Raw genomic sequence first — 27,953 nt, 5'->3', positions numbered from 1 at the left:
TAACTCGATTGTTCCAGGATTGCTGTTTGCTTCAACATTATTAGATTTTACAAGAGTGCTGTGGTTTATATAAAGTTTCTTGTACTGAAGCTGAAGGGGAAATAATTGACTGTGGTAATGGACTGTCTTGAGCACTGAACCTGAGATTTATCTTTAGAAAAGAAATTACTGAGCTATTATTGAAACGATATGCTGTTGCAAAGAAAAAATTGCATAGTGGCGCCGTAAAAGTAAGAAAGGTTCCTTAAACTTTTTGATAGGTACCTATACCTATGCTTTGCTTTCCTCTCTCGTTCTTTTGATTCTTTTTCATGTTTCACGATTTGTCTAACCGTGTCGCGTAAGAAATGTACAATGTACTGCTTCTTATCAGCTTATCGATACTTAGTTATTTTTATTCATCTAATTTTTTATTTATGTTTTAATATAAAATAAATAATCGTTTTTTTTAGTAAAACTGTTTACTTAGTACTTTTCAAACACTACACAAATCTTTAAATGAATATTACAAAATTCCATTAAAATATTTAGGTATATTTTTCCTTTCAACTTTTTTATCGCAGTTTCAAATGCTGAACAAAAGTCTGTACAAGGTTTTATTACTTAAGATACGCAGTTTTATAGACCTATTTTATTCTAGACATTCGACAGGTCAATTCGAACGTACTCTAACATCAGAATGATATCTAAATAATGCCTTTAGTTATCGTGAATTTCACTCGTACTTGTCCGTACAGGCAGTCTAGCCAACGTGACAGTCGCTTGGGCTTCGCCATCGAATCGCTATGTGTCTCTCTATCACTCTTCTATATTAGTGTGACAGTGACAGTTGCGTTTCGTTCGCTACGGAGCGTTAGCAATTGGCATGTTGGCTACGGGGCCAGTATTGGCGCGAGTGTCTCACACATCATCGATATCAGTTAGATATCATTCTGATGTCAGTGTACGTTTGAATTGGCTTCTGAGTCAAAATGGTGGTGTACAATTTACGATCCATTAGTTTCAGGTAATAAAGAATGTTTTATCATTAATATCATCTGTCTCACAAACTTTTCTAATAAGAGTCTGGAAACCTAGACGTAATTAGTTGGGATAACACGATATCCAAAGAGATTTCACCAACTTTAGAAATAAACGACTAATCGTGAAAAAATAATCAGATATAAATTAGGGATTAGGGCTTTGTTCAGAATTTCATTTATAGTATAATAGGTTGTTGTTGTTGTTTTAGTATTACTATTTATGTCTGTTGATACAATTCCTCGCCATCAGTCTGCCTACACGAACGTAACGTCAGGCCATAAATAAACGTAAGTTTTCCGCGATTAAGTCCCGTGTTTATCTCTTACTTTCTTCTTTACTGCTTAAATCAACGGTTTTGGCTGTGTTTTGTCTGTCGGTATCATCTATCGCGTAGTAGTCATTATTACCTACACATAGGAAAGTTGTCATCTGCCAGAAAGCTGCCTCTCCACTGAGTTGGAGATGACAAGAGATCAATAGCGATGGTTCTCTTCTCCGCTCCGCTGCATAACAACCAATGCTGTTGGTTGATTCTCAAACGTCTCCCCATTTCCGCTCATCTTCATCTCAGTGGAAAGGAAGCATTAGTCTCAATCGCGCAGTCATTTATGCTAGCCTAAAAAAGAAGTATTTTTTTTTTCTAAATAAGTCAGACGATATAAAGTTTCTTTGACCTAGTTTGACAATTTTTTTTAGCCTCTTCCATAATGGAAGATGAATCAAAATCAATTTTGCAAGGTTTCACCAAAATAATTAGGGAAAACAAACAAAGCAAACTTTTGCGTTAAAATATTATTAAGGCTCATTAACCTAAAATAAGAGTGTTTTAAGAGGCAGATTTAGAACTTAATTGACTTAATTACGCCAAAAAAACAAGTGTCGCAAAATGGCGACGATAATTTCTAATTAAAGCAGCTTAAAAATACCAACACCCACTTGAAAGCGAATTGGGAAAAGCAATTTCAGCAAAGAAATATTTATAAAGCGCGACTAAATTACTAATTGCCAGTAAATGGAGAGTTGTGGGACCTAGTATAGAGCCTTGCGACAGGTCAATATGCCCAATTTATAGGACTCTATTTTGTTAAAGTTAGGGTTGAAAATCGTGTAGCAATATTTGGATTAGTAGTCAGGGCAGCTAGATACACGGGAGGCTTGCGCAGGAACTAAATGGAAATAAAGCGTAGACATTAATCAGTCTGTTGTGGGCTCACGTTCGCGCTTCGTTAGGAATGTTAAGCCTGTTTTCAGACAGAAACATTTATTCTGAGCAGATCTACATAGAATAAATATTTCTTGATAAATATACATAGGTTTTCGTATCTGTGAAGTACAAAAGCCTCTGTTATCGACTAAAACGTTATTTTGCGTAATTATCAATTAACTACCTATCGAAAATTTGATGAGGAAAATTCATATTGCAATGTCATGAAATATAAATAAGTAGGTACTTATACCACAGGGCGGACACGCCATACATCAAAAATGATTTGCGTTTATATGTGTGCGCGGCACGTCTGTACACGCGCCATTGAGTTTCTGACGGAATCCTGACGGAATCTCAGTACAGCGACTTACGCACACATTCATGTCGCGGCCTGTCGCGGGCGAGGTAATCCGAATCGGGGCGGGGCGGTGCGTGTCCGTTCTGTATGATAATACTATTAATTATTCTGTGCTTATACTAACGCAAAATGTGTGGTGTAAATTGCTTGCTAGTTTAAAATAAAATCAATCGATTCTTGTAACTATTAATTATACCTAGACCGCATAGTAGTCGTAAGTAGTCGTGCCTACAGCGCCAAGAACAAGGTGATATATATGTAATTACTTAGATAAAATTATAATTCTTTATACGGGATATATTTCCGTCAAAATAGTCTAATTTGAACATTCTCATCATAATCATGTAATTTCACTATCGCGGTAACCGAAGACAATATATTAAAATGCTCACTCATTCGTTGATTCAATACCTTTTTTGTAACTAGTACTCCATATTATTTATCATTTAAAGATAAAGATAAGATAAAAATAAAGATAAAAATATATTTTATTGCACGGAAAGGATACAACAGTGGTTACAACACGAGTTACTGGTAAGAGTTGTGCATAACTAAATTGACATTCCAGGAGTCCCCGCACTAGGCTAGGCCTGTATCGCGGGAGACCAGATGTACATTGTATGTCATGCAAGTTAACTTAAGAGGAGAAAGATACCTAATTCTAATTTTAACAATTGTGTACACTATGTAAGTCTATCTGTTATTACATTACTACTAATTTTTGTTTCTAGGTTCTTTTTTTTTTTACCTCGACACTCATGCCGACACTTACATTCGGATGAGAAGTTTTAGTTGGAACGCTCGCTGGGGATAGTTTTACGTAATACCGGACCGTGTAGTGATTGTTGCAAACTTTCGCGAATGTGTCGAATTTTAATGATGTTTGTGTTAGGTGTTGGATTAACTTTATAATTTCATTGTTTTTATTAAATCATTGTTCTTGTTTATGTAAAAGTCAATGTCAATAACTAATTTTTGTCGCACGGTGACCCAAAAAGGGTTTAAGCTTTTGAAACGTGAGCTCGTCTTCACGTGTCCCGATCTTGCGCAACTACACGTCAGTTACTTACTGGGGCGGATCTAACTTTACATACGCATACTTACGTCTGAATTTTTCTGCCAGCTAATATCGAGGGATGGGTGGTCAAACCCGAAAACTCGAGCAAAGGGTTTTCGAAATTAGAACTATATGTGACATACGTGGACTTAATTCTAATTTGGATGAAAAAATATTTTGTTTTATCGGCTGACCACCCAGCCCTCGATATATTAAATAGTTAATTACCGAATACTCGTGCAAATTTTCTGCCTATTCTAAAGCACTGTTATCCTGAAGTGCCGTGATCTGGCAAAACTACTTAACCGTCGTGCCACGCGTGTCAAGTCAGTCGAGGTTATCAAAGAAATAGTGAACTTACAGCCGCCTCTTCTCCGCCAATTCAGCAGCATTCGCCTTCGCCACCTTCTCCAGATGTTGTCTGGCGCGTTCAGATTTGTTGAAGATATCCATCCGGCGGGCAACGTCTTGCTCCACGCGTTTTATGGTCAGATCATCCCGGCACCGCTCGTCCTGGCCAAGATAAGCTATTTAAGTTATATCCTTGAGTTATCTAACAACAGAACATCATCATCTCCTAACACAAGTATCATCATCATCACACAACACTTCTAACAGAAGTATCATCATCTCCTAGCCGTTTTCGGCCACAGCGACTGCTTTCTACCGCTAAGAGCGTCGCTGGTGCGCTCTCAGGTGACTGACATAGCCAATCTTTGCAGCAAATGTGATGCGGCCACACTCGCTGCAGGTCAGCACCCCTCCGACCAAAGACGTTAGGGCCTCCTTAAATAACAGTTTTGAATGATTCACGGTTAGTTTCACTAGACCTATATCGACCGGGATATGGACCGTGATTACCTTTTGTAGTGTTTTCGAGCTCTTAACCACACAACACAACACAACAAACAAAACTATACAACTTTGACACCCACCCGCTATCTTCAGTTACCTGTGAACAAGATGCATGTAACTGCGTCGAAATATCGGGAGCTCGAAAACTATATATAAGGTAATCACGGTCCATATCCCGGTATATATAAGCCTCCTTAAATAATCAGAAATATCATCATCATGTACAAAATATGACCACGAAAGTACGACAATTTTAGAATGAAAATAGTTTTGTAATGATGAAAAACTAGGTAACTAACCTTTTTGACATGTTTTGATAATGATGTCGAGGATCTTAATATCATAACATTGAACGCTGCAGAACTTATACAAATACACTTCAGCTATGTTGGTTCAAAGATATAGTCAGCAGCAGAAGTTGCTAAGCGGGCGAGGTGTTCAAAATTACCTTGACGCGCTCTTAACAATAAAGTCGCGTCATGATCATTTTGAACACCTCGCCCGCTTAGCAACTATTTCTGCTGACTGTACCTTGAGCGTCTAATGGCGAATAAGACTGCTGAGGGTCTGATTTCCAACATTCATTGACAGGACGCTTATATTTACTAAAAGTGACGACAAAGCTACTTACGATAACCTTCATAACTTGATGTATCTGATCCATGAACTCGTTATACAGATACTTCCTATATTGGTTGAAGTCTTTCAATGAGCAGACCGCCCTGCCATCGGGCGTGCAGAAGCCGAGCTCTTTCATCCTCTTCCTGGCGGCTTTCTGTGCGAAGTAGTGGGCCAGGTGGGGGTCGTGAACGGGCACGTAATCGTAGGACACGTTGTTGCAGTAGGGGTCGGTTAGGTCGAAGGTCCGCGCGAAGTTGCTGTTGCCGAGGCCTACGCGGCGGACCTGAAGAAAATTCAATATTACAAAGTCAAGATAATTTTCTTGGCGGTGGAGTGTGCCAGGGAGTAAGTAAGCATGCCTGTTGCCTGTGATTTATGTGTAATTTGTAGATTTATGACTGTGTAATCTGTAATTTTTTCTTCTGTTTTGGTTACCTACGATACAGGCAAGCCCTAGTGTAGGAACCAGCTCTGTATGATAATGTTAATATGTTGTATAGATAAATATTCTTATTCTTATTCTTATTCTTATTCTGTTCAGTGCTATCACCAAGTAAGTTAACAAATATATTTCGCTTTATCTTACTTAAATATATGTCGTAGACCAACACAAAAAAACAACACGAAACGTACTTGCAACAATAAAAATACCTAAATGAAAGAAATACCTAAGTCTACACTGAGGGATATACCTAGTATTTTTATTAATTGAATTTTTAAAAACTACATAAATTAACGACGACGACTCAAACTGTAATAAGACAAAATCTGGCTTAAAATTATTCAAAAAGTGAATAGAAACTAGTGTTTCTGGTCCTTAGAGAATAGACTGTGGTTGAGGTTTTGGACCCATTTTATTTACTTTCCTAGAATTATTAGAAACCTCAGTGTGTTCACAAATTAACTCCTGCGGTTATAACTCGGCTCCACGCCGGTGTTAGTGGCAATAAATATACGTTACGTCCGTTGTAAATTGCACTCGTGTCCCTCGGAGGATATGTTTTAGAAAAAGGAAATCAACCGAGCCAAGTATTTAGCCACACTCTTACCAAACCCCGTTCTCAATATTGCTGTCATTGAAAATAATCTTACCTCTTACCAAATCCCGTTATCAATGTTGCTGTCACTAAAAATAAGGGTTGGCAAAAATGTGTACCCAAAATTCACCTTTAATTTAATGCACCATTTCGCCTCAACTATCTAGCATGAAATCTAATTTACGCTATGAATTGTTATAAGGGATGGATGGAATTCATGGGCGTATTGATTACATTTGAGGAGTGTCTGTTTAAAAGGGCTTATTATCATTATAAACTTTTTTCGGGAAATTGAGAAAATATAAATCCACGGTTTCCATTTCGCAATTATTAATTTATTTTCAATATTGTACTAACATAAGTTAGCTAATAATTTCATATATAAGTAAATTACTATACAATACCTTTAGTTCCGGAGACGGCTGTCATTGAACGAAACATGAGCATTCTTCGACTTAAGATACCATCGCCCTCACTGTTAACTGACAGTTCGTGACCCTGATTACGAAAGGCAATAAGATCTACCGATGGACAGTTAAAAGTGTTGCTGTTTATACGTGACTGACCCGTTTGAATATATTTAATATGGATTTACATTGCGTATGTATCTCACATTAACACCTGTGGTGTATATAGCGGCACCACATCGGGTGAGTGGCAATAAATCCACGTTACGTCGGTTGTAAATTGCCCTCGAGTGCGGAGATTAACTTATGGGGGTGGTCACGACTTCTTATAGAAAAGGGGGGATATATGTACCTACTTACTCGTAGGATCGCAGATTGGAGGGTATAGCGATATTCTTATCTTCTAACGTTTTTTTATGTCAGTTAACTCTTTACCAGACTAAGGGATATATATTTCACTTATTATATTTCCCACATAGGTACGGCACTTCAAACATGCGTTCTATTTACGATCAGTAAGACTGACATTCGATCGATATTTTGTCAGCCTGGTAAAGGGTTAAGGTGATTTTGATATCCCGGTATGCAAGTGTTAAGTAAACGTCATAATTTCATAGAAGTTTGACGTTTAAAATAACACATGCATCGTCTGGGCTATTAAAATCGCTGCCAACTTATCTTCGTCTGACTCTAGTTTATTGATACCTAACATATAAACTACTTTTACCCCCGAAACTACCCGTAAGCTGTCTTCTACTAGAAAATTACCGAACCTACAATTTTTTTCTGACCGCTAGATAAAAAAAGATAGAGCTATAGATAACAGGTATATTATCGTAGCTGGCTATACTATATCCGGCGATACCTGGAAATCGCAATCAAACGGATGGACAAACGTACAAAGTACTCGTTGTTATGATTCCACTCAACGGAACAAATATAACCCCGTCTGGACCTAACCCTCGAAACTGTTGAACAGAAATTAGAGCTAAAAGGACTGTAATCACGGATCTATATGATGACTTAAGAGGTAACAGAAAGATAGACGTACTGACAGGGTAACTAACTACTAGCAGGCCTATGGATCTCTCCGCGTGAGCTCGGATTTATACCTACGAATCTGTTTCCTTTCACGGTACCAAAGCGCGCGCCGCACTGCCAATTTTTACGATAGTTACAAGCTATGTAGGTAGGTAGGTACTATTGAATTTCTTTAGACATGTAGTGTTTATTACGAAACATTTATAGTTCGATATCTACGTATTTGAAATACGCAGTAGGTAAAGTTTATTTTAACGACAGTACGTTCTTAACTATATTTTTATGTAAGCGTAAACGAATATCGACAGTCGATAAATCGAATATCGTTAGTATTGTGTGTCGACAGAGTGTCGACAGAGTGTCGTCCCTTGTGCGCAAAACGTTCAAGCTGATAAACAAGACCAAGTGCGGGTAGTTCGAACAACTCGCGCGGTTAGAAGATGCTGATGTCAACTTATGCCAGTGTTCTCCGAGACCACGGGGACAACGCCGTCCTCGAAACGTCGGAGGTAAATCTCAAAACTTAGATACGCGATTAAGTTCTGTTGTACAATTTAATAATATATTTTTGGGAACGTTGGCTTGTAAAGATATTTGCGAACTCGCCTGTACCCTGGGAACTCCACAGTGTGAAGACAAAAGTCGTCTGCTACTATAATACCTATCAAAGGTTAAGCGAAGGACCAAAAGACAGCTAGTAAATAAGGTAATATGTGCCACAGAATACCTATAAACTTCAGTCCTTTCAGTACTATAGTAATATTATTTATAAGCTAAACAGCAGGCGGCATTTTGTATAATCCTATTGGATCGCGATAGCTGTTGGAAATTAATTGGAAGTTGGAACAACAGATGGTTGCTGAAAAACAATTTGGTGCAAAGCGGAATAACGGTAAAGTGATCGTGGGATCTTTTCGTGGATTTAAAACATTTACGAATTTCAACATAGTTATTTCTAAGGTGTTTTTTTTTTATATTAATGGCGTTATTCATAAATGTCTGCCAAATCTAGCCAGCCATTGATAATAGAATTTAGAGTCGGCCGGACAAATCCGGCCCTGTTTCTCATTGCCCTTAAATCTAGCCAGCCATTGATAATCAGTTGTCCCTAACTAACTATTTATACATAATTCTGACACTTGTGTTTGTTAGTTAGGGATAAAATTTTAAAGAGATTTGTAAGTGTTATGACAAGGGGGTTGACTTTTGGATCTCTCTCGTTTAATATGAAATCAAATTAATTTTGGAATACAGAATTTAGTACGCGGGGCGTCCTGGGAATGGTTGGTTGGAATTCTACCAGAAAAATAAGTACGAGTAATGTGGCATCAAGAATAATTGATATGTCGTCTAAATTCGCCGGATCTATTCTTTTTTATGGAACATACTCAACACTAATTTTCAACGATGTCAAAAAGTAGCAAGAGCAGAAAATTACAAACTAAACCTCATTACGCTCCGCTTTTTGTTTCTTCTTGTGGCGGTTTTTCCTACCTACAACCATTAATTATGTCAACGTGCGTGTGTCACCCGCAGAAACACACCATTTCTCGCGGCCGGGCCGTGAAATGGACAGTTATACAGGTCCATCAAGGTCCCGCAATATCTCAGGCACATTGTTACTTTGAACCCTGCTTAATCTTTAAATCATTTTGGCTTAAACTTTCTAGTGGAACTTGACCTCCAAATATGTTATAAATATTTGTAATCGGGGATCATAGTTACAATAGTTGTGTTGAAACGAGTGTTTGGCAAGGGATGGAAGTGATGTCCGAAATGACGGGTCGTGGTAATCTTTTATCCCTTATTTTGTCACTTATGGCTTGAAGTGGCCATAACTTTTGTTAAAAAAAAGTTTCAAGCAATATGGTATAAAAAGGTTTATGTATGTTCCCAGATTCCATTTGGTGAAGTGGAGCTACTGATAAAGGTTATTATTCCTTTACATTGAGTTAGTATTACTCTATAGGTCGCAATTCTTAACCAATTTTCGTGAAAATTTGGTCGTGAGCTCGTCACAAACTGAAACGCTATTTAGAAGGCTATCGGCTGCGGAAGCCAGCTAAGTGACACTAAAAGGCTGTACAGTCAGCAGCAGATGTTTGAGTTAAACGTTTTCAACGATTTCGCTCATATGATAAATAAGCAAAAAAATGACGATTTAATACCATCTGTGTCTACCGTCCGACAAAAAATTAATCCAACCCTCAAAAATGTCTGAAAACTCACTCTAGCGCCTTGACAATAAAGACGTGTTCAGATATTTGTGAGCCGCTCTGATATATCTGTAGGTGACTGGACAAGTGGACATAAAATGAAAATGACAGCTTAAGACAAACCGACTTTCAATCCGGAGGTCGCGGGTTTAAATCCTGGCTCGTACCAATGAGTTTTCGGAACTTATGTACGAAATAAAAGTTTTCGGTGAAGGAAAACATCGTGAGGAGACCTGCATACATCTGCGAAGAAATTCAAAGGTGTATGTGAAATCCCCAATCCGCATTGGGCTAGCGTGGGGACTATAGCCCTCTCGCGCATGAGAGGAGGCCTGTGCCCAGCAGTGGGACGTATATCTATTATTAAGATAAACGATAAACAGCTAATTGAGGCTTGTAACGCATTTATTAATAACGCCAATAGTCACTTGTGTTGCTGACTGTACTGTAGTTTAAAGCAATCTAAAAGTTCTAAACACTCTTAACAACGATAAAGATGGTAAAGTCGTAAGTTTTATATGAAGTTAAGGCCTTCTTCTACTAGTTTTGAAATGTGATATTTTAGACAAACGATTTTAAACGATATTATTATCAAGCGCAAAGATATTGATGGAAAGGTTTTATTACGGCTAATGTACGTAAGTTTGTATTTCATCGGGTGTGGCTTAAAAGGCTGTTGTCTCTCGCTTGTTTGCCAGTAGGGTCATTAAAATGGCGATTTCTTATGCTTAGAACCCACTGCGATTAATTTCTTGCGGTTTCAGTTTTGTAGGTGCACGCGGTTATGAACCATGCCGTCAGCAGCAAAAGTTGCTAATCGGGTGAAGAGTTCAAAATTAGCTTGAAGCGCTATTATTCTCTAAGTCAAGATCATTTTGAACACCTTGCCCGCTTAGCAACTATTGCTGCTGACTGTACGTTACTCTTTTTGCGGTTCTGAAACTGCAAGAAATTAAAAGCAGTGCATTCTACTAAGCCTTAAACAGACGATTATTTTAATACGACGCCTTATAATATACTTTTGAATGATGGCAGCAACTCAGCAAGCCATGCGGGCTTGAGTTGTATCAGAACCCTACAACTAGGGCTTGCAATTCGAATATTCGAATATTCGAATTTGTCGAATATTCGACCTGTTTTGATATTCGAATATTCGGCCGCTCAGGTTTCGAATATTCGAATATTTTTTATAACTTTAAAAAATCTATGTCATCCGCTGTAGTTACACTTTCTGTGTGTTTTACGGGTATTTACAGTGAATGAGAAACGGTAGGTACCCAAATACGAAGGAAATAATATTTTTACTGAATTCCTCTCGATAGACTTCGTGAATACAGTGAAACCTAACTCAATTTAAAAGAAAACGAAATCAAAAAGTATGTTATTTTTACGGTGCGTAAGTTTTTTCAGTACAAGCGTACGTTAAGCGAATTTTTGAACCTTGCCACTTATCGCAATTCTCAAATTTAATCATACCAAACCTGCCCAACTTGGTAATCTAACCATGCACCTTTAGCTGACGAATAATCCACCCAGTACTCAACTAACTTTTTCCCTTAAATATTCCAATATTATATAATTAGCCGACCATTAGGAATAATAACTTGCCAAAACAAATAAAGTGAATAAAGATTCAAAATACAATGAAATTAAAGGCCTTTTTACAGGCCTCTGAGTGATTACAAGTTAATTTAAATCGGAAAATAATTACCTACTAAAAAAAATATCTTACACTAGGTGTTTGGATGGTTAAAGTTATATTTAGGCATCGGAGTTTTTGTCGCATGGTAAGACTAATAGCAAGCTATGGAGTCGACATTTGCTATAAATGTAAACTCTTATTCATACTCATACTCATGATTAATTTTATATAACATGAGAACGGATTACTAAATAGTTACTACGTATATGAATTTAATTTATTAAACCTCATTTGTTGCAATCATAGAATTAAATGAACAAGAACAACTGTCAATCTTCAAAAGTGTGACCAAAAATGAAATGCAAGTGTGTGCGTAAATTGTCTATGTGAGATCAAAAATAGTGATGTCAAGTTACAACATATTAATAATCTGTCGATGTTTGATTGCTTTATCGACTACTTTTTCAAATGTGTTATTTTAAACGTAAAAATTCTACGACATTAAGACGTATAAATAACACTTGCACTGCGTGTGCTATCAAAATCCTTGCAGATTTATCTTAATGTAACTCTTACTGTGTTGGAAAGTGAAGTTTAAATTTATTGCTAAACATGAGCACCTTCAAAAAGGTATAACATTCGTTATTATTTCAAGTCGGTTATAAAAGCTAATATCTTAATGTTGTCTTGTGAAGAAATAATTATAGTATGGCTCTTCTGAGGTGAACTTTTCGCTTCGAACGTTAATCTTTCAAACAAAGGCCATTGTCTCTATTATCGCACAGCCGCTAGCTCGAGCGTTAGCACGTGCCAGCACAATATTCATATTGAAAAACAACCGGTATCGTCATAGTATTAAGGTTCAAATTTAATGTCACTGATATTCTAGATATTTCGTTTTGGTAGTGTAGGACGATAGACCGCCCCGAAGCGATACGGCACTCATATTATTTTGATACTTAGTGTGGTGTTAAAAATGAAACGTGGTTATTTATGATAAAGCGTTGTATATTTGTTATATGTATAACAAAATCTAAGGTAACAATGTAAATTTAAGATTAATAAGTTTAACATAGGTATAATCAACATTTTTCCGTGTAGGTATATAAACAGTTATACGTACTTACTACTAGATAAAATCGTGTCATAAAAAATCAGATATAATAAATTTCTTGCAATCAAAATCCAGGGTCACGTAAGCAGGTCGTCACTAAGGCCTGATTTAGGGTCGCTAAATTATAAAATAATGTGCCCCACTACTCATGCACACGGATCTTGCACACCGCTCTTCTCATAAACTTATTGTATTTACCTATGCAAAACAATAGTGGTCAGGTCGCAAATCCTTATCAGTGGTTTTATTGTCACTATGCGTCGGCATCACATCAGAGGTGCTAATTTCACAGAAGGTATCGTTATTTTAAAGATAAGAAAAAATAACAATGCTTGCAGCTGCACCTTTGTAAATTATTACATTTACCACCGCAAGCTAATAATTTAAATAAAACAATATAATAAATATGTAACCACGTTTCATTTTTAATACCACACTAAGTATCAAAATAATATGAGTGCCGTATCGCTTCGGGGCGGTCTATCGTCCTACACTACCAAAACGTAATATCTAGAATATCAGTGACATTAAATTTGAACCTTAATACTATGACGATACCGGTTGTTTTTCAATATGAATGTTGTGCTGGCACGTGCTAACGCTCGAGCTAGCGGCTGTGCGATAATAGAGACAATGGAATTTGTTTGAAAGATTTAACGTTCGAAGCGAAAAGTTCACCTCAGAAGAGCCATACTATACATAGCTATTGATATACCGACAAGTTATCGATACCGTCATATGAACATTTTGTCAAGCCCTAGCGTAAAGTAACAGATTATGTTTTTACACAAAATATTTTAAATTATAGCCTAATATGATAAAATATTAGCACACAAACGAAGAAAAACTTATAATGAACTGTATAAACCGGCTTCTTACACTTTTTACGCTGCTAATTTGACAAAATAGCGTTATGAAAATTTCGCTCGGAATATCATAAATCCTTTGAAATGAGTATTTGCTGGGATTATTTGGCCCTGTGACACTGCAACCCAGCATACTACAAGACACCATCTTTACTGAATTACTTTATTTAATACTTTTCGTCCTAATCCGTGTATATTTTTCAATTTGAAAATTACCGTGAACCGCTCTTGGCCGTCAGCGGCCGTCGTCAAACTCAAAAGTGGTTACGTTTTCTCATTGGTAGTCCGACTCTTTCGCACTCATGGGATGTTCATATACGTGATGGCTTCCCTTTCGCACACTTAAGCTGTCTGTCAAGCGCGAGCGGATTCTAGGTCTGTGGTTGCAATACAGCCGAAAGTGAATGGAACTGTCACCTAAGAAAATAACCTTCCGCAATTAAAAACGTTATGAATGAATTCTATCACTACTGTCATTGATTAGCTGTTTACTTGAAAGATATTTTACGTTTCAACATGTGTCCGTCTATACTTTCATTCTTATTTAAACGAGAAATTGGAAAGATTAATCAGATGTGCGATTTGGTCGATTCAATTTTATCAGCGGTCAGTACCTACATGACATTAGGTCTTTCGCAGCGATGTAGTTTGTATAGTTGTATGTTAAAATAGTTGAAGTTATGAATTCATAATGTAATAGAAAAATATTTTTTTATATAATTTGACTAAGATAATATACACGACTGACCGCTCTAAAGGCATTTTAAGATAAATTAAATAAATGAGTATGAGTATGAATAAGAGTTTACATTTATGGCAAATGTCGACTCCATAGCTTGCTATTAGTCTTACCATGCGACAAAAACTCCGATGCCTAGTTTATATTATTTCACGCAACGACGAATTTATAATAAGTTTTATCTAGAAATATTAAATACGTCTAATTTTGGCGTTTTACTTGTTTTGTAAATGTGGGCATCTTATAAATAGTAGGATGATAAAATCTAGTCAATTAAGTGGATTTCTGCCAAATATCCTTCGTTTTAGCAATATGTGAAAAAAGCTTTTGAATAAAACGATAATAAACCGATTTCTCGTTCCTTTTCTTATTTTTTATAATATTCGAATAATTATTCGAATATTCGAATACGTCGTCAGAAAAAGTCGAATATTCGAATATCTGAAAGTTTCGAATATTTGCAAGCCCTACCTACAACGTGAATAGGGCTCATTATCTTGATGAAGCCCTTTAAAAAGGGATTCAGGGCTATTTATGAACAAGGGCCACGATGGTTGAATTATTCGTATAAACGGGTTACATATAAAACAGTGACAAAAAATGTCTTTTCCGTCTTCAAAAACGGACTGGTGTTTTGAAATATCTTCATATTTTTCACCTACCTATGAGCTGATAATGATAAATTCTTTTACGTCACCCTAGGCCCGTAAGTGGGATCTTATCTAAATTTAATCTCACTTCCTGGCCAAGGCAAGACGTAAAACTTTAGACAAACCACGGGCGGTAATTCGTAAAGCTCCAGATCGCATATTTCACCACCTAACACCTATTTTAACACCTGTGATCTGGGGCATTCACGAATTCACCTCCCTAGGTATGTAATGTACTATTTTATATTTATGGGCTTAAAAAACATGGTACCTGTAGGTATTTATGACATTCGGACGGCGCACGAAGTAACGTTGATGGTGCAGAATTGAGTGATTGATTGAACGTTTAAATTACGGCAACAATGCTGCAATATAGTATGCAGGTCATAAGCCGGAAGATTAGTTAAAATGGCAAAGTTATAAAACACATTAGCCTTGACATACCAGGCGCTACACTTGCACTTTTACTATCTTTACCTAATGAGATCACTGTTAAGCACCTACCAAACCTTTATTTAAACAATGACTCAACTCACTAAAGCCCTCATAGGTGAGATACGCCCTTGTCGTGGTGAGAACGAAATTTAATCCCTGAGATATAAACAAGACTCTTGAAAAAGATAAGTTGAGTGTTAAATCCTTATCTTTTTCTTTTGCAAACAAATCGTGCTGAGATACCAACTTTGCATTGCTTCGGGACTTTGAATATATTTTAGCACTGAGGCGTGTTAATCAGAAGATTCAGAAGGAATAGTTAACATATTTTTGAGCTTGTAATGCAAAATAATGTGTCTGTCGACCGACTACGACTGTCTGTTGTGTTTTCTTTTTTTTCCAATCACCGAAATTTAGATTATGAATTCTAATTTTGATTTAGGCTGTGTAGAGCCAGCCTTATTGAGCTGACTTGATCGACTTGTGTAAGTTTATCCTTTATTTATTTAAATTAAAAATAATGTCACGAAATAATGTCATTAAAAATAATGTCGGTTATACGACGGAGTTCTGAAGAGAAGGATTTTAAAGCTTTAAACGCACACAAAGGGAGCTCATACGTTACAGAAATATTCAGTAAAATTGTTAATAATACAGTCGAGTTAAGAACTCTGTTGAAAACGTAGCTTACATCGAGATTAAGGTATTAAGGCGTTTACATACGTCTCAACCAGGGCGCGTCTGTAATGGCATCCTTTCATTGGCTGTATGGAGACACTTAAGCCCTGGAGGCCGATTCTGCTATAACGATTACATATGGTTTTCATCTAATTTTGATAGGACCTTGAATGTCAACAGGCTCCTCACACGCACAAATAAATGCGAGCGAAATGCCAGAGAACCATTCAGAGGACCATTTAACAAACATCTTTTTAATTTATGTGATACAGACTACAGACATTCTCATATGCCGAGGGTGTATGAAGACATAAGAGACAGCTTTTCATCTGCTGTTGCTCGAATGCATTGGAGTGGCTTCCTACAAGGCAAAACATCTCGGATCTCCGAGAGATCTCCCCGAGGTTGTACTCAACATCAGTTTGATATAATTCCTTTCGGAATTGGGGTAGTTGAATAGCCTACTCTACCCCCTTCACGAAAAATACACGCCAGTCGTCAAGCTGCGGAAACCTTCCGTGTTAATACTTTATGAGACGATTGCTATTTGCATTTCATCAGCATCAACCAGTGTGAGCCGCGATTGGTGACGGTAACGCTGATGGGTGCTCACGGACAAAGTCGTGTCAAAACCAAAATGTCGTGTTAAAACAGAAGGGCTTCCAGTCTGGCTTTATTTAGAGTATTTCAGTGGGTTCTTAGGTGTACTTCCGTTTGGCCCAAATACATTTCGCCAAATTTCACTTCCCAACAAACTTATCGCAATAGTTTCATTTCCCAAAGGAACCTTTAGCAAAGTTAAACTTCGCATATAACTTATTTGGTCAAATTATCATTTGGCATGATTTTACTTTGTCAAATGTTATTAGGACAAAAACTTATTTAGCAAACGTTTTTTACTAATACTTTACGTTTTTTACTAGTTTTATTGGCTAATATTATATTCCAAAAAGATGTTTGCTCAAATTGTCACTTCGCAAATTTGGCAAATAGGCATGCCTCTATATAAATTTGAACCTAAATTCGTTGTGTTAGAATTTTGAATTTATATAATATTTCTACTCAGAATCAGTAGCTTTCGCCATTCTTACTGAGAAAAAATGTCCACAAGTTTTTGGTGCATTTGTATGAAATTTTGGGGACACTTTTTTTTTCATATTAGGGTCGAAAGAGCTCGTGATTCTGACTGGAAATAATACAGAAAATCACAGTTCTGTGTAATGCAGATTGGGCGTAATCTTCATAAATTAAGTTATAGTAGGTACAATGCAGTACCAAAAAAATTACTGTTTTTAAAATTTTTAATCATCAAAATGTCAAAATCATAATATAATTTATTTACATCAATTGTTGTATTAGTTCGGCAAACGTGAAACGATCCACACATAAATACGTTTTAAAATTGGAACTTTACGGTTACCATCAGTACCCCGAACCGTGAGTCACTGACAGTGTCAACACTGACATATAAGTACCTACATCTCGCTCGCACTAATATGTCAGTAAGAGCGAAATGCATAGAATTAAGTAAGTTACGTAGACGTTAGCGTATATGTCAGTTTTGACACAGTCAGTAACTCGTGGTAAGGGTACTGTTGACGCTTGACGTTTACGTTTGGAACTGCGTAAACTCGATCGCGTAAACACTACACTGAATGGGATTGGTAACTGTCAATGGTTTGCATAGATGGCACCATCATAGCTTCCCGGGGCTTACCCCTTCTCTAGTTGAGTTCTATGAGATTTGGCTTAAGGGGACGGTATATGACGTTTTCGATTTAGACCTCACTTTGTGCAATCAATTTGTTCAATGAATGATTAATAACTGCATTAAATTATACGCAAATCTGTTCACGAAGAAGCCGTGTACCGGCTCTTCACGCCATATTTTTTTTTATTTCCTGTAATTCTCTACAAATCGACACTAAAAGTGTCCAAAAATCAAAATATGGAGTTCCGTTTGAGCAAGACGCATTACAGTTTTGTCTTTGACAGTAATTGAGTTGTTGTGGGATTTTGAAGGCTAGATAACTAAACTACCAGATTATTATCTACTTATATTTTTACTCACAAATACAACACAGAAATTCAATCCCAAATGTAAACTTTCGTATAATTTCCATACATTGACGACATCACTCAAAACTCTTCTTCGAGTCAGATGGCCGTTGGCCTTGCATCGAAGCAGACGTGTACATCGTCATAGCTCGTTTTTGACATTAATAAAGACATTTCATCATATACGCATACGAAAATGTATACCAGTAGATAAATTGTATTTCATAAAATAGGGTAAATAAATATAATCACGTCGAGCTCCAGTCAAATTTTAAATGTGAGTTGTTGTTATTTACGGGTCGTAACGGTCGAAAACAGCAGTAAATTATCCTAAAACAATACGATTACAATCGAATTTAAGTAACTTGTTCCTTCAAAACCCGCTTAAAATGAAAAAAGTTTAAAAACTCGTTTTACTGATTGGGATTGATTTTCATTATGCTGGTATCAATTTTGCGTCATTATAAAAATGTATATGACTTCTGTACGTCAATGACTTTTGATGTCAATTAATTGTAATCTTGTATTTATGTTAGAGAATATTATATGTTCATTTAAATATTACTCATCTATTAATACGAAGCGTAATTCGTTTAATACCTAAAGACTTGCAGTGTCTACACCTACGTTCGTTCCGTCTATGTATGCGATTACGTAACGTGCTGTTCTGATAATCTTCAAGAATCAAGATAATTAATAACGGCAAGACCAGCATTTAGTACCAGCGAGTTTTGCGGATTTGGAGACCGAGATGAAGCTTACAGGCCAATATCGCTGCGGCCTGGCCTGCTTATTGTTATGTGTATAAATCGAATGTTATATTAATTTACTATAAAAAACAATGTTTTATTTCAATGACATTCTGTGCGTAGAGGTATGTATGTTTCGGTGATTATAAGAATTATGTCCACACAATAATCGTGCAAAGCAGAGACTGCATTATTTCTTTACGGTATAAGCGGTAAGGAAAAACTCATTGGTATCCTGGCTCGTACCAATGAGTTTTTCGGAACTTATGTACGAAATATCATTTGATATTTACCACTAGCTTTTCGGTGAAGGAGGAAACATCGTGAGGAAACCTGCATACTCGTAGTGCATACATTTGCGAAGAAATTCAAAGCTGTGTGTGAAGTCCCCAATCCGCATTGGGCTAGCGTTGAGATTATTGTCTATACAGGGTGGTCCAAACCGTGACGTCCAAAAATCGTGGGCTATCATAATGTACCCCATATGTATGTTAGCCGATTTTTCGTAGTTTTTAAGTTATGATTTTTTAAGCTTTTAACTTTTCCTATGTAGGTAATATTCTCCGACCGTCCATAGTCTGGGACCGGTCTGAAAACCAGCGCCGGGCACCTAGGCCCGGCACACGCTGAGACTGGAACCCTGTGCCTAATACAAAGATCTTCTCACTTTTGTTTTGTATATGATAACAACTGTTTTATTTTATTATGTAAGTAATTCTAACTCTATTTTATGTTCATGTATGTGGCAATAAACAATTCTTATTCTTATTCTTATTCCTATGAAATTCCGGGGTTCCCATACAGAGTGGCTGAAAAATAACTGCATTCCGTTGCCAGGGAGGTGTTGGGATTATACTGAGCAACTTTTACAACCTCCCTGGCAACGGAAATGCAGTTATTTTTTAGCCACTCTGTATGGGAACCCCGGAATTTCATATGAAAAGTTAAAAGTAAAAAAAAATCATAACTCGATAACTACGAAAAATCGGCTAACATACATAAATAAACTTTTAACTTTGCGGCCATTTTTTTGTATCGTGTGATATATCAGATATTAAATTGTAAGATATTTACTAATAATAAGCATTGGTCACGTAAATTATTTTTAGTCTTTTTTTGCAAGTATGAATGATATAGAACATTATTTCAATTATTTTTAAAATTAAGCCTATCCAAAGGCGACTTGGAAGATGTGTCATGGGGATCTATATTCGTTGGGTGAAAAACAAGTTTTTTTGTCTAATTATCGTTTAAAACACAATCGATCGGCAATAACGCGGGCACATAAAACAAAAAACTTCTTTTTTCACTCATAAAACTCCTTAAACCTAATAAGAGCTAAACAAAAACAAGTGCGAGTCGGACTCGCATTCTAAGGGTTCCGTATATTAAGTCCGTCTCACGCTTGACTGCACATTTCTTATAGATTTTCCTGACATATATAGGTAAAGAACTACTTTGTGTATTTTTTCAAAATTTTAGATCCAGTTGTTTCGGAGAAAGTGGGCGGAGAATGATCATTTTTTGCCTATTTTCATGAATAACTGCTGAACTATTAATCCTAAAATTATAAAAAAAGTTATGTTTGAGATTCTTACAATGAGCTCTTTTATTTGATATATAACACTATATAGTTTAAAAAACATATTTTTTAATTTTTTAATTTACCCCCCCCCCCCCCCCCAAAAATGGCTACCGTATTTCAAATTCTCTAAAATACATTTTATTTACGTTACACGTCCATCTTTGGGTCACAAATTTACATTTGTGTGCCAAATTTACATATGTGTGCCAAATTTCAACTGAATTGGTCCAGTAGTTTCGGAGAAAATAGACTGTGACAGACGGACGGACAGACAGACAGACGCACGAAGAATTATATGTATATGCACTTATCCCAACGCACCTCTCGTTCTACGCTGCGCGGGGTTCATTGCCGCTCCTACCGCCGTAAGTGTAAGTACAACTACATCATCAAGGCTACGATCGAAGATAATCAGTTCAGCACTGAAATAATAGCGGTGGAATGCCAGTATAATATTTAATTATTTATTTTAATTTTATAAATTTAATAGCAAAATAAATAGCGAATATAGGATACTCGTACAAGTAAATCTGTAAAGATCTTAGGGGTACATCAGCCGACATATATTATTAAATTTTATTTTGTCGGCCTTAATTAAATTTCCACCCTGCCGAAACTTTATTTATTTAAATTTTTAATTGAATTGATTTTTCGCCTTATGAATAACCGTATAGAGTAGTAAATAACATTTTACATCTGACTTAATGACATCTGGGTTTATTCGGTTTAACTTTACAAAACGCGTATCTCGACAAAGCCATAATATGCAGAAAATAGTTAACAATCAAATGAATTAAATTAGAATTTAAATACGTCACGTGTGACATGAACAGACAAGGAGAGCAAGATTTAATGTATTGTTTCTCTTTCTTCTTTCAATGGAACGTTTTTACAGTTTCTGTTCCTCAAAAGAGGTCAGTGGTTAACACTAAACTCAAAACGCAATCTTAAAAAAACTTGATGGGTCAATGACCTGTCCCAGTAAAGTGAGGTAGTGTGCGTGAAGTGCGCTTGTGTGTGAAATGGGGTAAATTGACAGAATCTGAAAATTTACCCACCTCTACCGTCACCTTAAAGGGCTGGCATCTAGGGCATAAAATTCTATATACAAAACAAGAATTTGACACAATTCTAGGGATTGACAGAGCAATTTATGCTGGCGCCATCTGCTAAATACTTTGACCGGCCAATCCCATTGATTACCGAATCTTAATTACTTAATTTTTATTTTAGGTCCTTATATAATTCTAAAATATTATTGCAGATATGTTCATGGTTCAACAAATTACATCCGTTTGCGTAAAACATAATGAAAATTATAAAAAGACCAAGGTCGGGGATAAAGTATTTCAAATGAAAGCAAAAATAAAAATACTGCAGGCCCTCTATTATTGCTATGTAAATTGTATGCCATGTAATATTTTGGGACATGTAAGTTATGCTTAATGATACATTTGACTAAATAATACTTGGTAAAATGAAACTTGACTAAGTAATTATTTGCTAAACAATAACTTGCCAAAAAAGACTATTGCTAACTGAAAAATTGCGATAAGTTGTTTTGCCAAACATTTTTTTGGGAAATGATAATTTGGGAAACATAGTTTGGGATGTGATACTTTGGGAAACGTTTTTGGCCCATTCATTAGTAAACCGGGTTCTTAAGGTTCTCATGCAAATTCGAGACAGTATTAAGACACGTAAATTACGAATTAAAATGAACGGCGCGGCGTGACATTTGAACGTCGAAGTGTGACGTAGTTAAGCTTCGAAGAATAAATTAGGAGAACATTTAAAATGTACGTATTTGTGTGTATGTCGTAGGCAGATCGTATAATCCGCCGTATTACATTACGGCTAGCCGTTTTACAAAACAGGGGCGTTTTGAAATGCGGCGGTTCGACGATTAGCCGGATTATCATTGCGATACGTTCTTCAATAAGGCGGCCTACGTTTAGCCGCATCGTATCTACTATTTAGATTGTAGAGTGACCAGTTCTTTCGGTAGCCTACGTAACCGGAGTTTGACAATGTTTGCAATTTAATTTATTTTTACCATGGTCCCACCGCACTACATGTGTTTCTTTTCCAAAACATTTCCTTCACAACTTAAATAGACGGAGCTCCGCTTCGCGGGGCTCCTATTTCTGGGCGGTTTGCCCTTCGGGCATCTGAAGCTACCTAACGAACCTAACCTACTTACCTACCTACGCTCTTTTCCCCAAAGTGTAATGTTTTCACGGACGTCTCACTAAATCAATAGGTAGGTAGGTTAGGTTCGTTAGGTAGCTTCAGATGCCCGAAGGGCAAACCGCTCAGAAATAGGAGCCCCGCGAAGCGGGGCTCCGTCTAGTTAATTTGCGAAGGAAATGTTTTTTGAAAAGAAACAGTCCGTCGGACTCCAGATTTGATGGACACCCCAGCGTTTTTCATAGTTTGTTGTTGTTATGTCAGGTAGCGCCACGAGTGTTAAAAATGGGAACTAAAAACTGTCAAAGCGGCGGCTAATGACTCGCTGTATTACATTACGGCTAGCCGTGTTAAAGAACGTATGGCGCCGAATACATTCCGGCGGATTTTCATTCAGCCGCATTCAATCTGGCTAATCGTCGAACCGCCGTATTTCAAAACGCCCCTGTTTTGTAAATCGGCTAGCCGTAATGTAATACGGCGGATTATACAATCCGACTGCGACATGTGTCCGTATTGTTCATGTCTTAGCTGAATGACTGCCTATGTGTGTAATTTGAAACGATACAAAATTTATTTTAAACTAGCTTTTGCCCGCAGCTTCGTACGCGCAGGAGAGTTTTTTAATTTTGTTTTTTTTTTTTTTATGAATTTTGAAAAATCCTTTCTTAATGGACCCCTAGACCTTATAAGGAACCTACTTGCCAAATTTGGACTTTCTAGTCCCAGCGGTTTGGGCTGTGCGTTAATTTAAGTCAGTCAGTCAGGTCTTTCACGTTTTTATATATAGATTTAAAACGAAAATACAATTTTTCTGCAACTTTAATTTAATATACCGGTGTTCTCCGTATTGACGTTATTTAAACGAACTGGTAGGTACTCACATCCTCGCCAATCCTTCCCCTCGAAAACGTGATCTTCCCATCAGGCATCTTCGGTACCGGCAGCTTACTCTCCAACCCAAGCCGATACCACTGCGGCAGCCCATTCTTCGGCACAGACCTCAACGGCTTCGGCACTGAATCTATGATCTTCTTCAGCTCTGTAGGCTTCCGTAACGTCATTAAAGTCACATTTATGTCCCCCAAATTGTCTCCCCCGGACATGTCGTCGGGGACCCAAGACATTTTTGGTTAAAATTAAATAATACGAAATAAAAATAGGAGCGCACGCAGCGATGACGGCTCACTGGAATTTGATGGCTGATGTCATTTGGGATTTGAAATATGTGAAATGTTGATGGGTGAAAAGGTTCGTAGCACGTATATTATGACGAAGGTTTTACTGAAAATAAAATAATATGAAAACGTCACTGCGGTGTTGAGAATTGTTTTAAAATATATATTTTTGATTTAAATTTGAAAGGTTTCATCAAAATATAAAATATATAATTATACTTGAATTATATTTGTCAATAATTATAGGAATATGTAGGTACTTAATATGAAATCGAACCAAAGAGAAAAAAAAGGGCGCCATCGCCCAAGTTTCGCCATTATACTTACTTTTACTCTTTTCGCCTATAATTAATTGCTTTGTGGGGCGAACGGATATTTATTATAGATGGTCAAACCAATTTGTCAGTAAATAGGAACAAAAAACAATACTTATCCTTTTCTTTTGGGTGCTAGTACTAGTGTAAGACAAAGATAGTATGACTCTCTCTGTCTATGTTTGAAATAAGGCAGTCCTTTGACCAAAGAGCAGTACTAATATATAGGACACACTTTATATACTTTACCATTTGGTGAACGGTAGGAGCACTTGAGGCTAAATACATAAAATAAACCTTTTTTATTGTCAAGTCTTCTAATTAATTTTTTGCAGAGAAAAGAATTACATTTATAACGACACTAACGAACTTTTTGTCACTCTTTGAATTTACACTCTTTATCCATACTAATAATATAAAATTGCGAAAGTGTGTCTGTCTGTTACCTCTTCACGCTTAAACCGCTGAACCGATTTAGTTGAAATTCGGTATGAAGATAGTTTGAGTCCTAGGGAAGGACATAGGATACTTTTATCCCAAAAATCTCCCTTTAAGGGGGTGAAAAGGGGGGTGAAGTTTGTATGAGGAATCGTTAAAAAGCAGATTGGGTAAAAAAAAATAAGCTATACCCAAATTACTAACTCCACACAGACGACGTCGCGGGCAAAAGCTAATAGACTATAGACAAGAGTAACAGACAACCATAGACCAGTGAACGCATATAACTTGCCATCCCTGCCATAGACAGATAAACTTAAGATGACATAAATAATGCATAAATTTGGCATAAATATCAATAAATATGTCAGTTTTTCTCACGTTTTTCTAGACGGCGCCACGCCATGGCGCTTTATTTTTATAACAATTATAACCAATAGGTACAACGAATTAGTGACCGATACCTATTTTGTTAATCATTTCTTTGAAATTACTAAAGAGGTAAAAATGTGTTTGTATAACTATTTTTGTTTCGGTAGCTCCCGCTGTTTTCTTGCTAAGTGTAAGGCCTGAGTGGACGCTCGAAGCGGAGCGTTCGGCGGGGCGTGCAGCGGGGCGTCGGGCTCACAAGTAATTTGAGCAGCGTGCACTAAGGATGCTACTATACGCTTGCATTTGTTTAACATGCACGCCGCACGCCCCGCCCCGCTGCACGCCCAACTCGAGCGTCTATCAGGCCTTACACTAGGGCAGTTTTGTTCACTACACTGGTTTTGGTAGAATTTTAAAAGAGCTTAGATTACCTTTAAGGAGTATATTTTAGTCTAATTTCCAGATAAGACGTTTTAAATCATTACTTTTACGTATTTTTTGTAGTGATGCCTACCTGCTAACTATAATTTCCATCTACATAAAATAAAATAAATATCTTTTTACAGGAAATGTCGCATTCAGAACTTCAAATGATGTCATCTGAAAGAAAAAAGACGCAAAAACCACTAGACAGGCGAAAAAGGTAAGAAATATAAACAAACTTCCGAACTATTTAGCAATTTCAGTATTTTAATATAGCGGCGGCAGTATAAAAGTGTCGCTCAGCACGGAATCTAGGCACGATAGTGGCAATGCCCTAGGAATTACAAATATGGTGGCAAATGACCTATGCTGATATACATTTAGGTTAGGATTATTAGCTTTATGTGCGCATTGCGGCCTAGTCTAGACGCTACTGCTACTGCCTGAGTTCTGGGTTGGAATCCCGGTAAACACATTTATTGTTGTGTTTTTTTTTATACCACATCGGTGGCAAATAAGCATACGGGCCGTCTGATGGTAAGCAGTCACCGTAGCCTATGGACGCCTCCAACTCCTGTTTATTAAAAATATTTTTGTAGAGTTTTCTATATGTATATGTTAGTATTTACTGTTCATCTATCTATTATAGGTACATTACTTACTTACCCAAACCTTATTGTGGTAATGGATAAATTTTGTGTAAGATTGTCGATGTTATAATATTTATTTGTTCATAAGTTATAGTTAATAAATAGGTAGTTAGTTTTATCCTCGTAACACGATACATTTTTTTTTATTTGAACCGAGTTACTTTGTTTTTAACACTTTTGAATCATAATTGAATTCTACATTATAATGCTACTTCTCTTTGTAAAGTGTCATTCAATAGAACTTGCTAACTATGTAAATAAACCGCCATACTAAAATTGACACTGAATGTCAATTTACTCGTAACTTTTGTTTACATTGTTAGCAATTTATATTGAATGACACTTTATATATTTAGTTCGTCAAGATTTATGAACAATAGTAATAGTTTAATGATTATACCTACACATGACATATGTTATGATAACCTTATGAATCTTATGATAAAGGTTAAATAACATTAATTACCAGCTGTTTAGATAAAAAGGGCAACGATTTGTGGTCACGTGCAGTTGTACATTTATGTGCGTGCAATTATACAGTCAAATTTCATACTATGGGAATGTATGTTTTACGAAAAAAAAAAGCTTCTAAAAAGCAGTCCTAAACAAATGTAAACAAATTAGGAGGTTGGTGCTCTATAAATATTTTGATACTTAGCATTTAGCGTATTTGGCATAGTACTTATGTAAATTTTTTGGTGATGGATTAATATTACGGTATTATCGAGCTAGTATTTACACTACATTTAATTTTTCGCCTTGTTACAATGGTATATGGTGAGAAAGTTTAAACATATGTGTTTATCGTTGACTGTACTTTACATAGTGGTAGAAATTATGTGAGCTGACGTTGAGTGCACTTTAACGTATATTTAACTTACTACACAAAGTGTGACCAGCCCAAGATTTTTTGACTTTCCCGCCAAAAAATTATGTAATATTTCAGTAGCCAGACTAATAATCCCGTGCTCTTTCCATGAGGTTGTATTACCTATAAACTATTCAGCGAAAATTTTTCGTAATTGTATTAACTGTTGGCGGGCCGATCAGCTACAGGTACACCTACACTGCTTTCTATATTTGTATTTTAGACCGACGATTGTAACTTTAAACTGTTTTAAAGGATTTAATTTTGATACGGTGTAGTCACCATAATTAAGTTTCATTTTCTTATTCAGGCTTTTGTGATTTTCTATAAGTAGGTATTATTTTTTCATTACTCATGCTCTGAAAGAGGGTTGTTGTTGTTCTAAAATATGTGCAGAAACTGATACGTTTCTGCATTAGAGCATTTTACGTTCCAAGTACGATTTTTTTAATTGTTTTACAATAGTCAATTGAAGTTTGGGTTTAAATGGATTTGTAATGCAAATTCCAATCTGATATTTAACTCCCTATCCCATAAATAATAATACTTTTGCCTAAATTGTTAATTGAAAGTACGCTCAAGAAATACTATAAAAATGTATACTTAAAATAAAATAAAAACATGTATTTTACTTTCGTCGTATTCGAAATGAAAAGTAGAGTGTGTAACTCGGGTGAAAGGCATCATTTCAGCCTCGGACTATTGGCGCTCTCACTGCGTTCGAGCGCCAAACTACCTCGGCAGAAACGAGTGCTATTGATCCCTTGGTTAACACCTACTATTACACTCTAATTATTCTATAAATACAAAAAGTCTTTTATAAATACTTTTGACGAACTTTGAATAAGTTATGTATTAAAATTAAGTTGAAAAATAAATTAGTATAATGTAGAAAATAAGAAAATATTGTGATAAATGGAAGCATCATATTGTAATTAAAGTGGACAAGTGTTATTATAAGTTTTCATGTAACATAAGAAGCAAAATATTGACGACAAAAAACAAGGCAACTGTCAACGAATGTAACGTTTAAAATTTAAACTTGCACCGCATTTGCCTGTATTTCTACGAGGATATTTACAGATGAGTATTGTTTTCATAATTTATAAGCCCAGTTGTAGTTTATTTATCCAGAATTACTAGTTGCCATACTTCCTTTTGTGCTACCTGTTACATGTTTTG

The 27,953-nt window shown here is 36.4% G+C and overlaps 1 protein-coding gene across 1 annotated transcript in view; it reads right to left on the bottom strand.

Moving 5' to 3' along the window:
- The window catches only part of LOC134663110 (uncharacterized), a 42,686-nt gene extending 18,946 nt beyond the window's left edge, over positions 1 to 23,740 (bottom strand). Inside the window, exons 1-3 of the mRNA XM_063519444.1 lie at positions 23,413 to 23,740; positions 5,132 to 5,404; positions 4,007 to 4,158 (exon numbers count right to left, since the gene is read on the bottom strand). Coding sequence (XP_063375514.1) covers positions 4,007 to 4,158; positions 5,132 to 5,404; positions 23,413 to 23,655 — 668 coding nt within the window. The 5' untranslated portion in view covers positions 23,656 to 23,740. The remainder of the gene's footprint in view (positions 1 to 4,006; positions 4,159 to 5,131; positions 5,405 to 23,412) is intronic.
- Positions 23,741 to 27,953: the final 4,213 nt, after the last annotated feature.

The sequence above is a fragment of the Cydia amplana genome, chromosome 4, assembly GCF_948474715.1.
Source record: "Cydia amplana chromosome 4, ilCydAmpl1.1, whole genome shotgun sequence".
Lineage (NCBI taxonomy): Eukaryota > Metazoa > Arthropoda > Insecta > Lepidoptera > Tortricidae > Cydia > Cydia amplana.
Note: the sequence above shows the minus strand (reverse complement) of the source record. Positions and strands in the feature narration are given on the sequence as shown.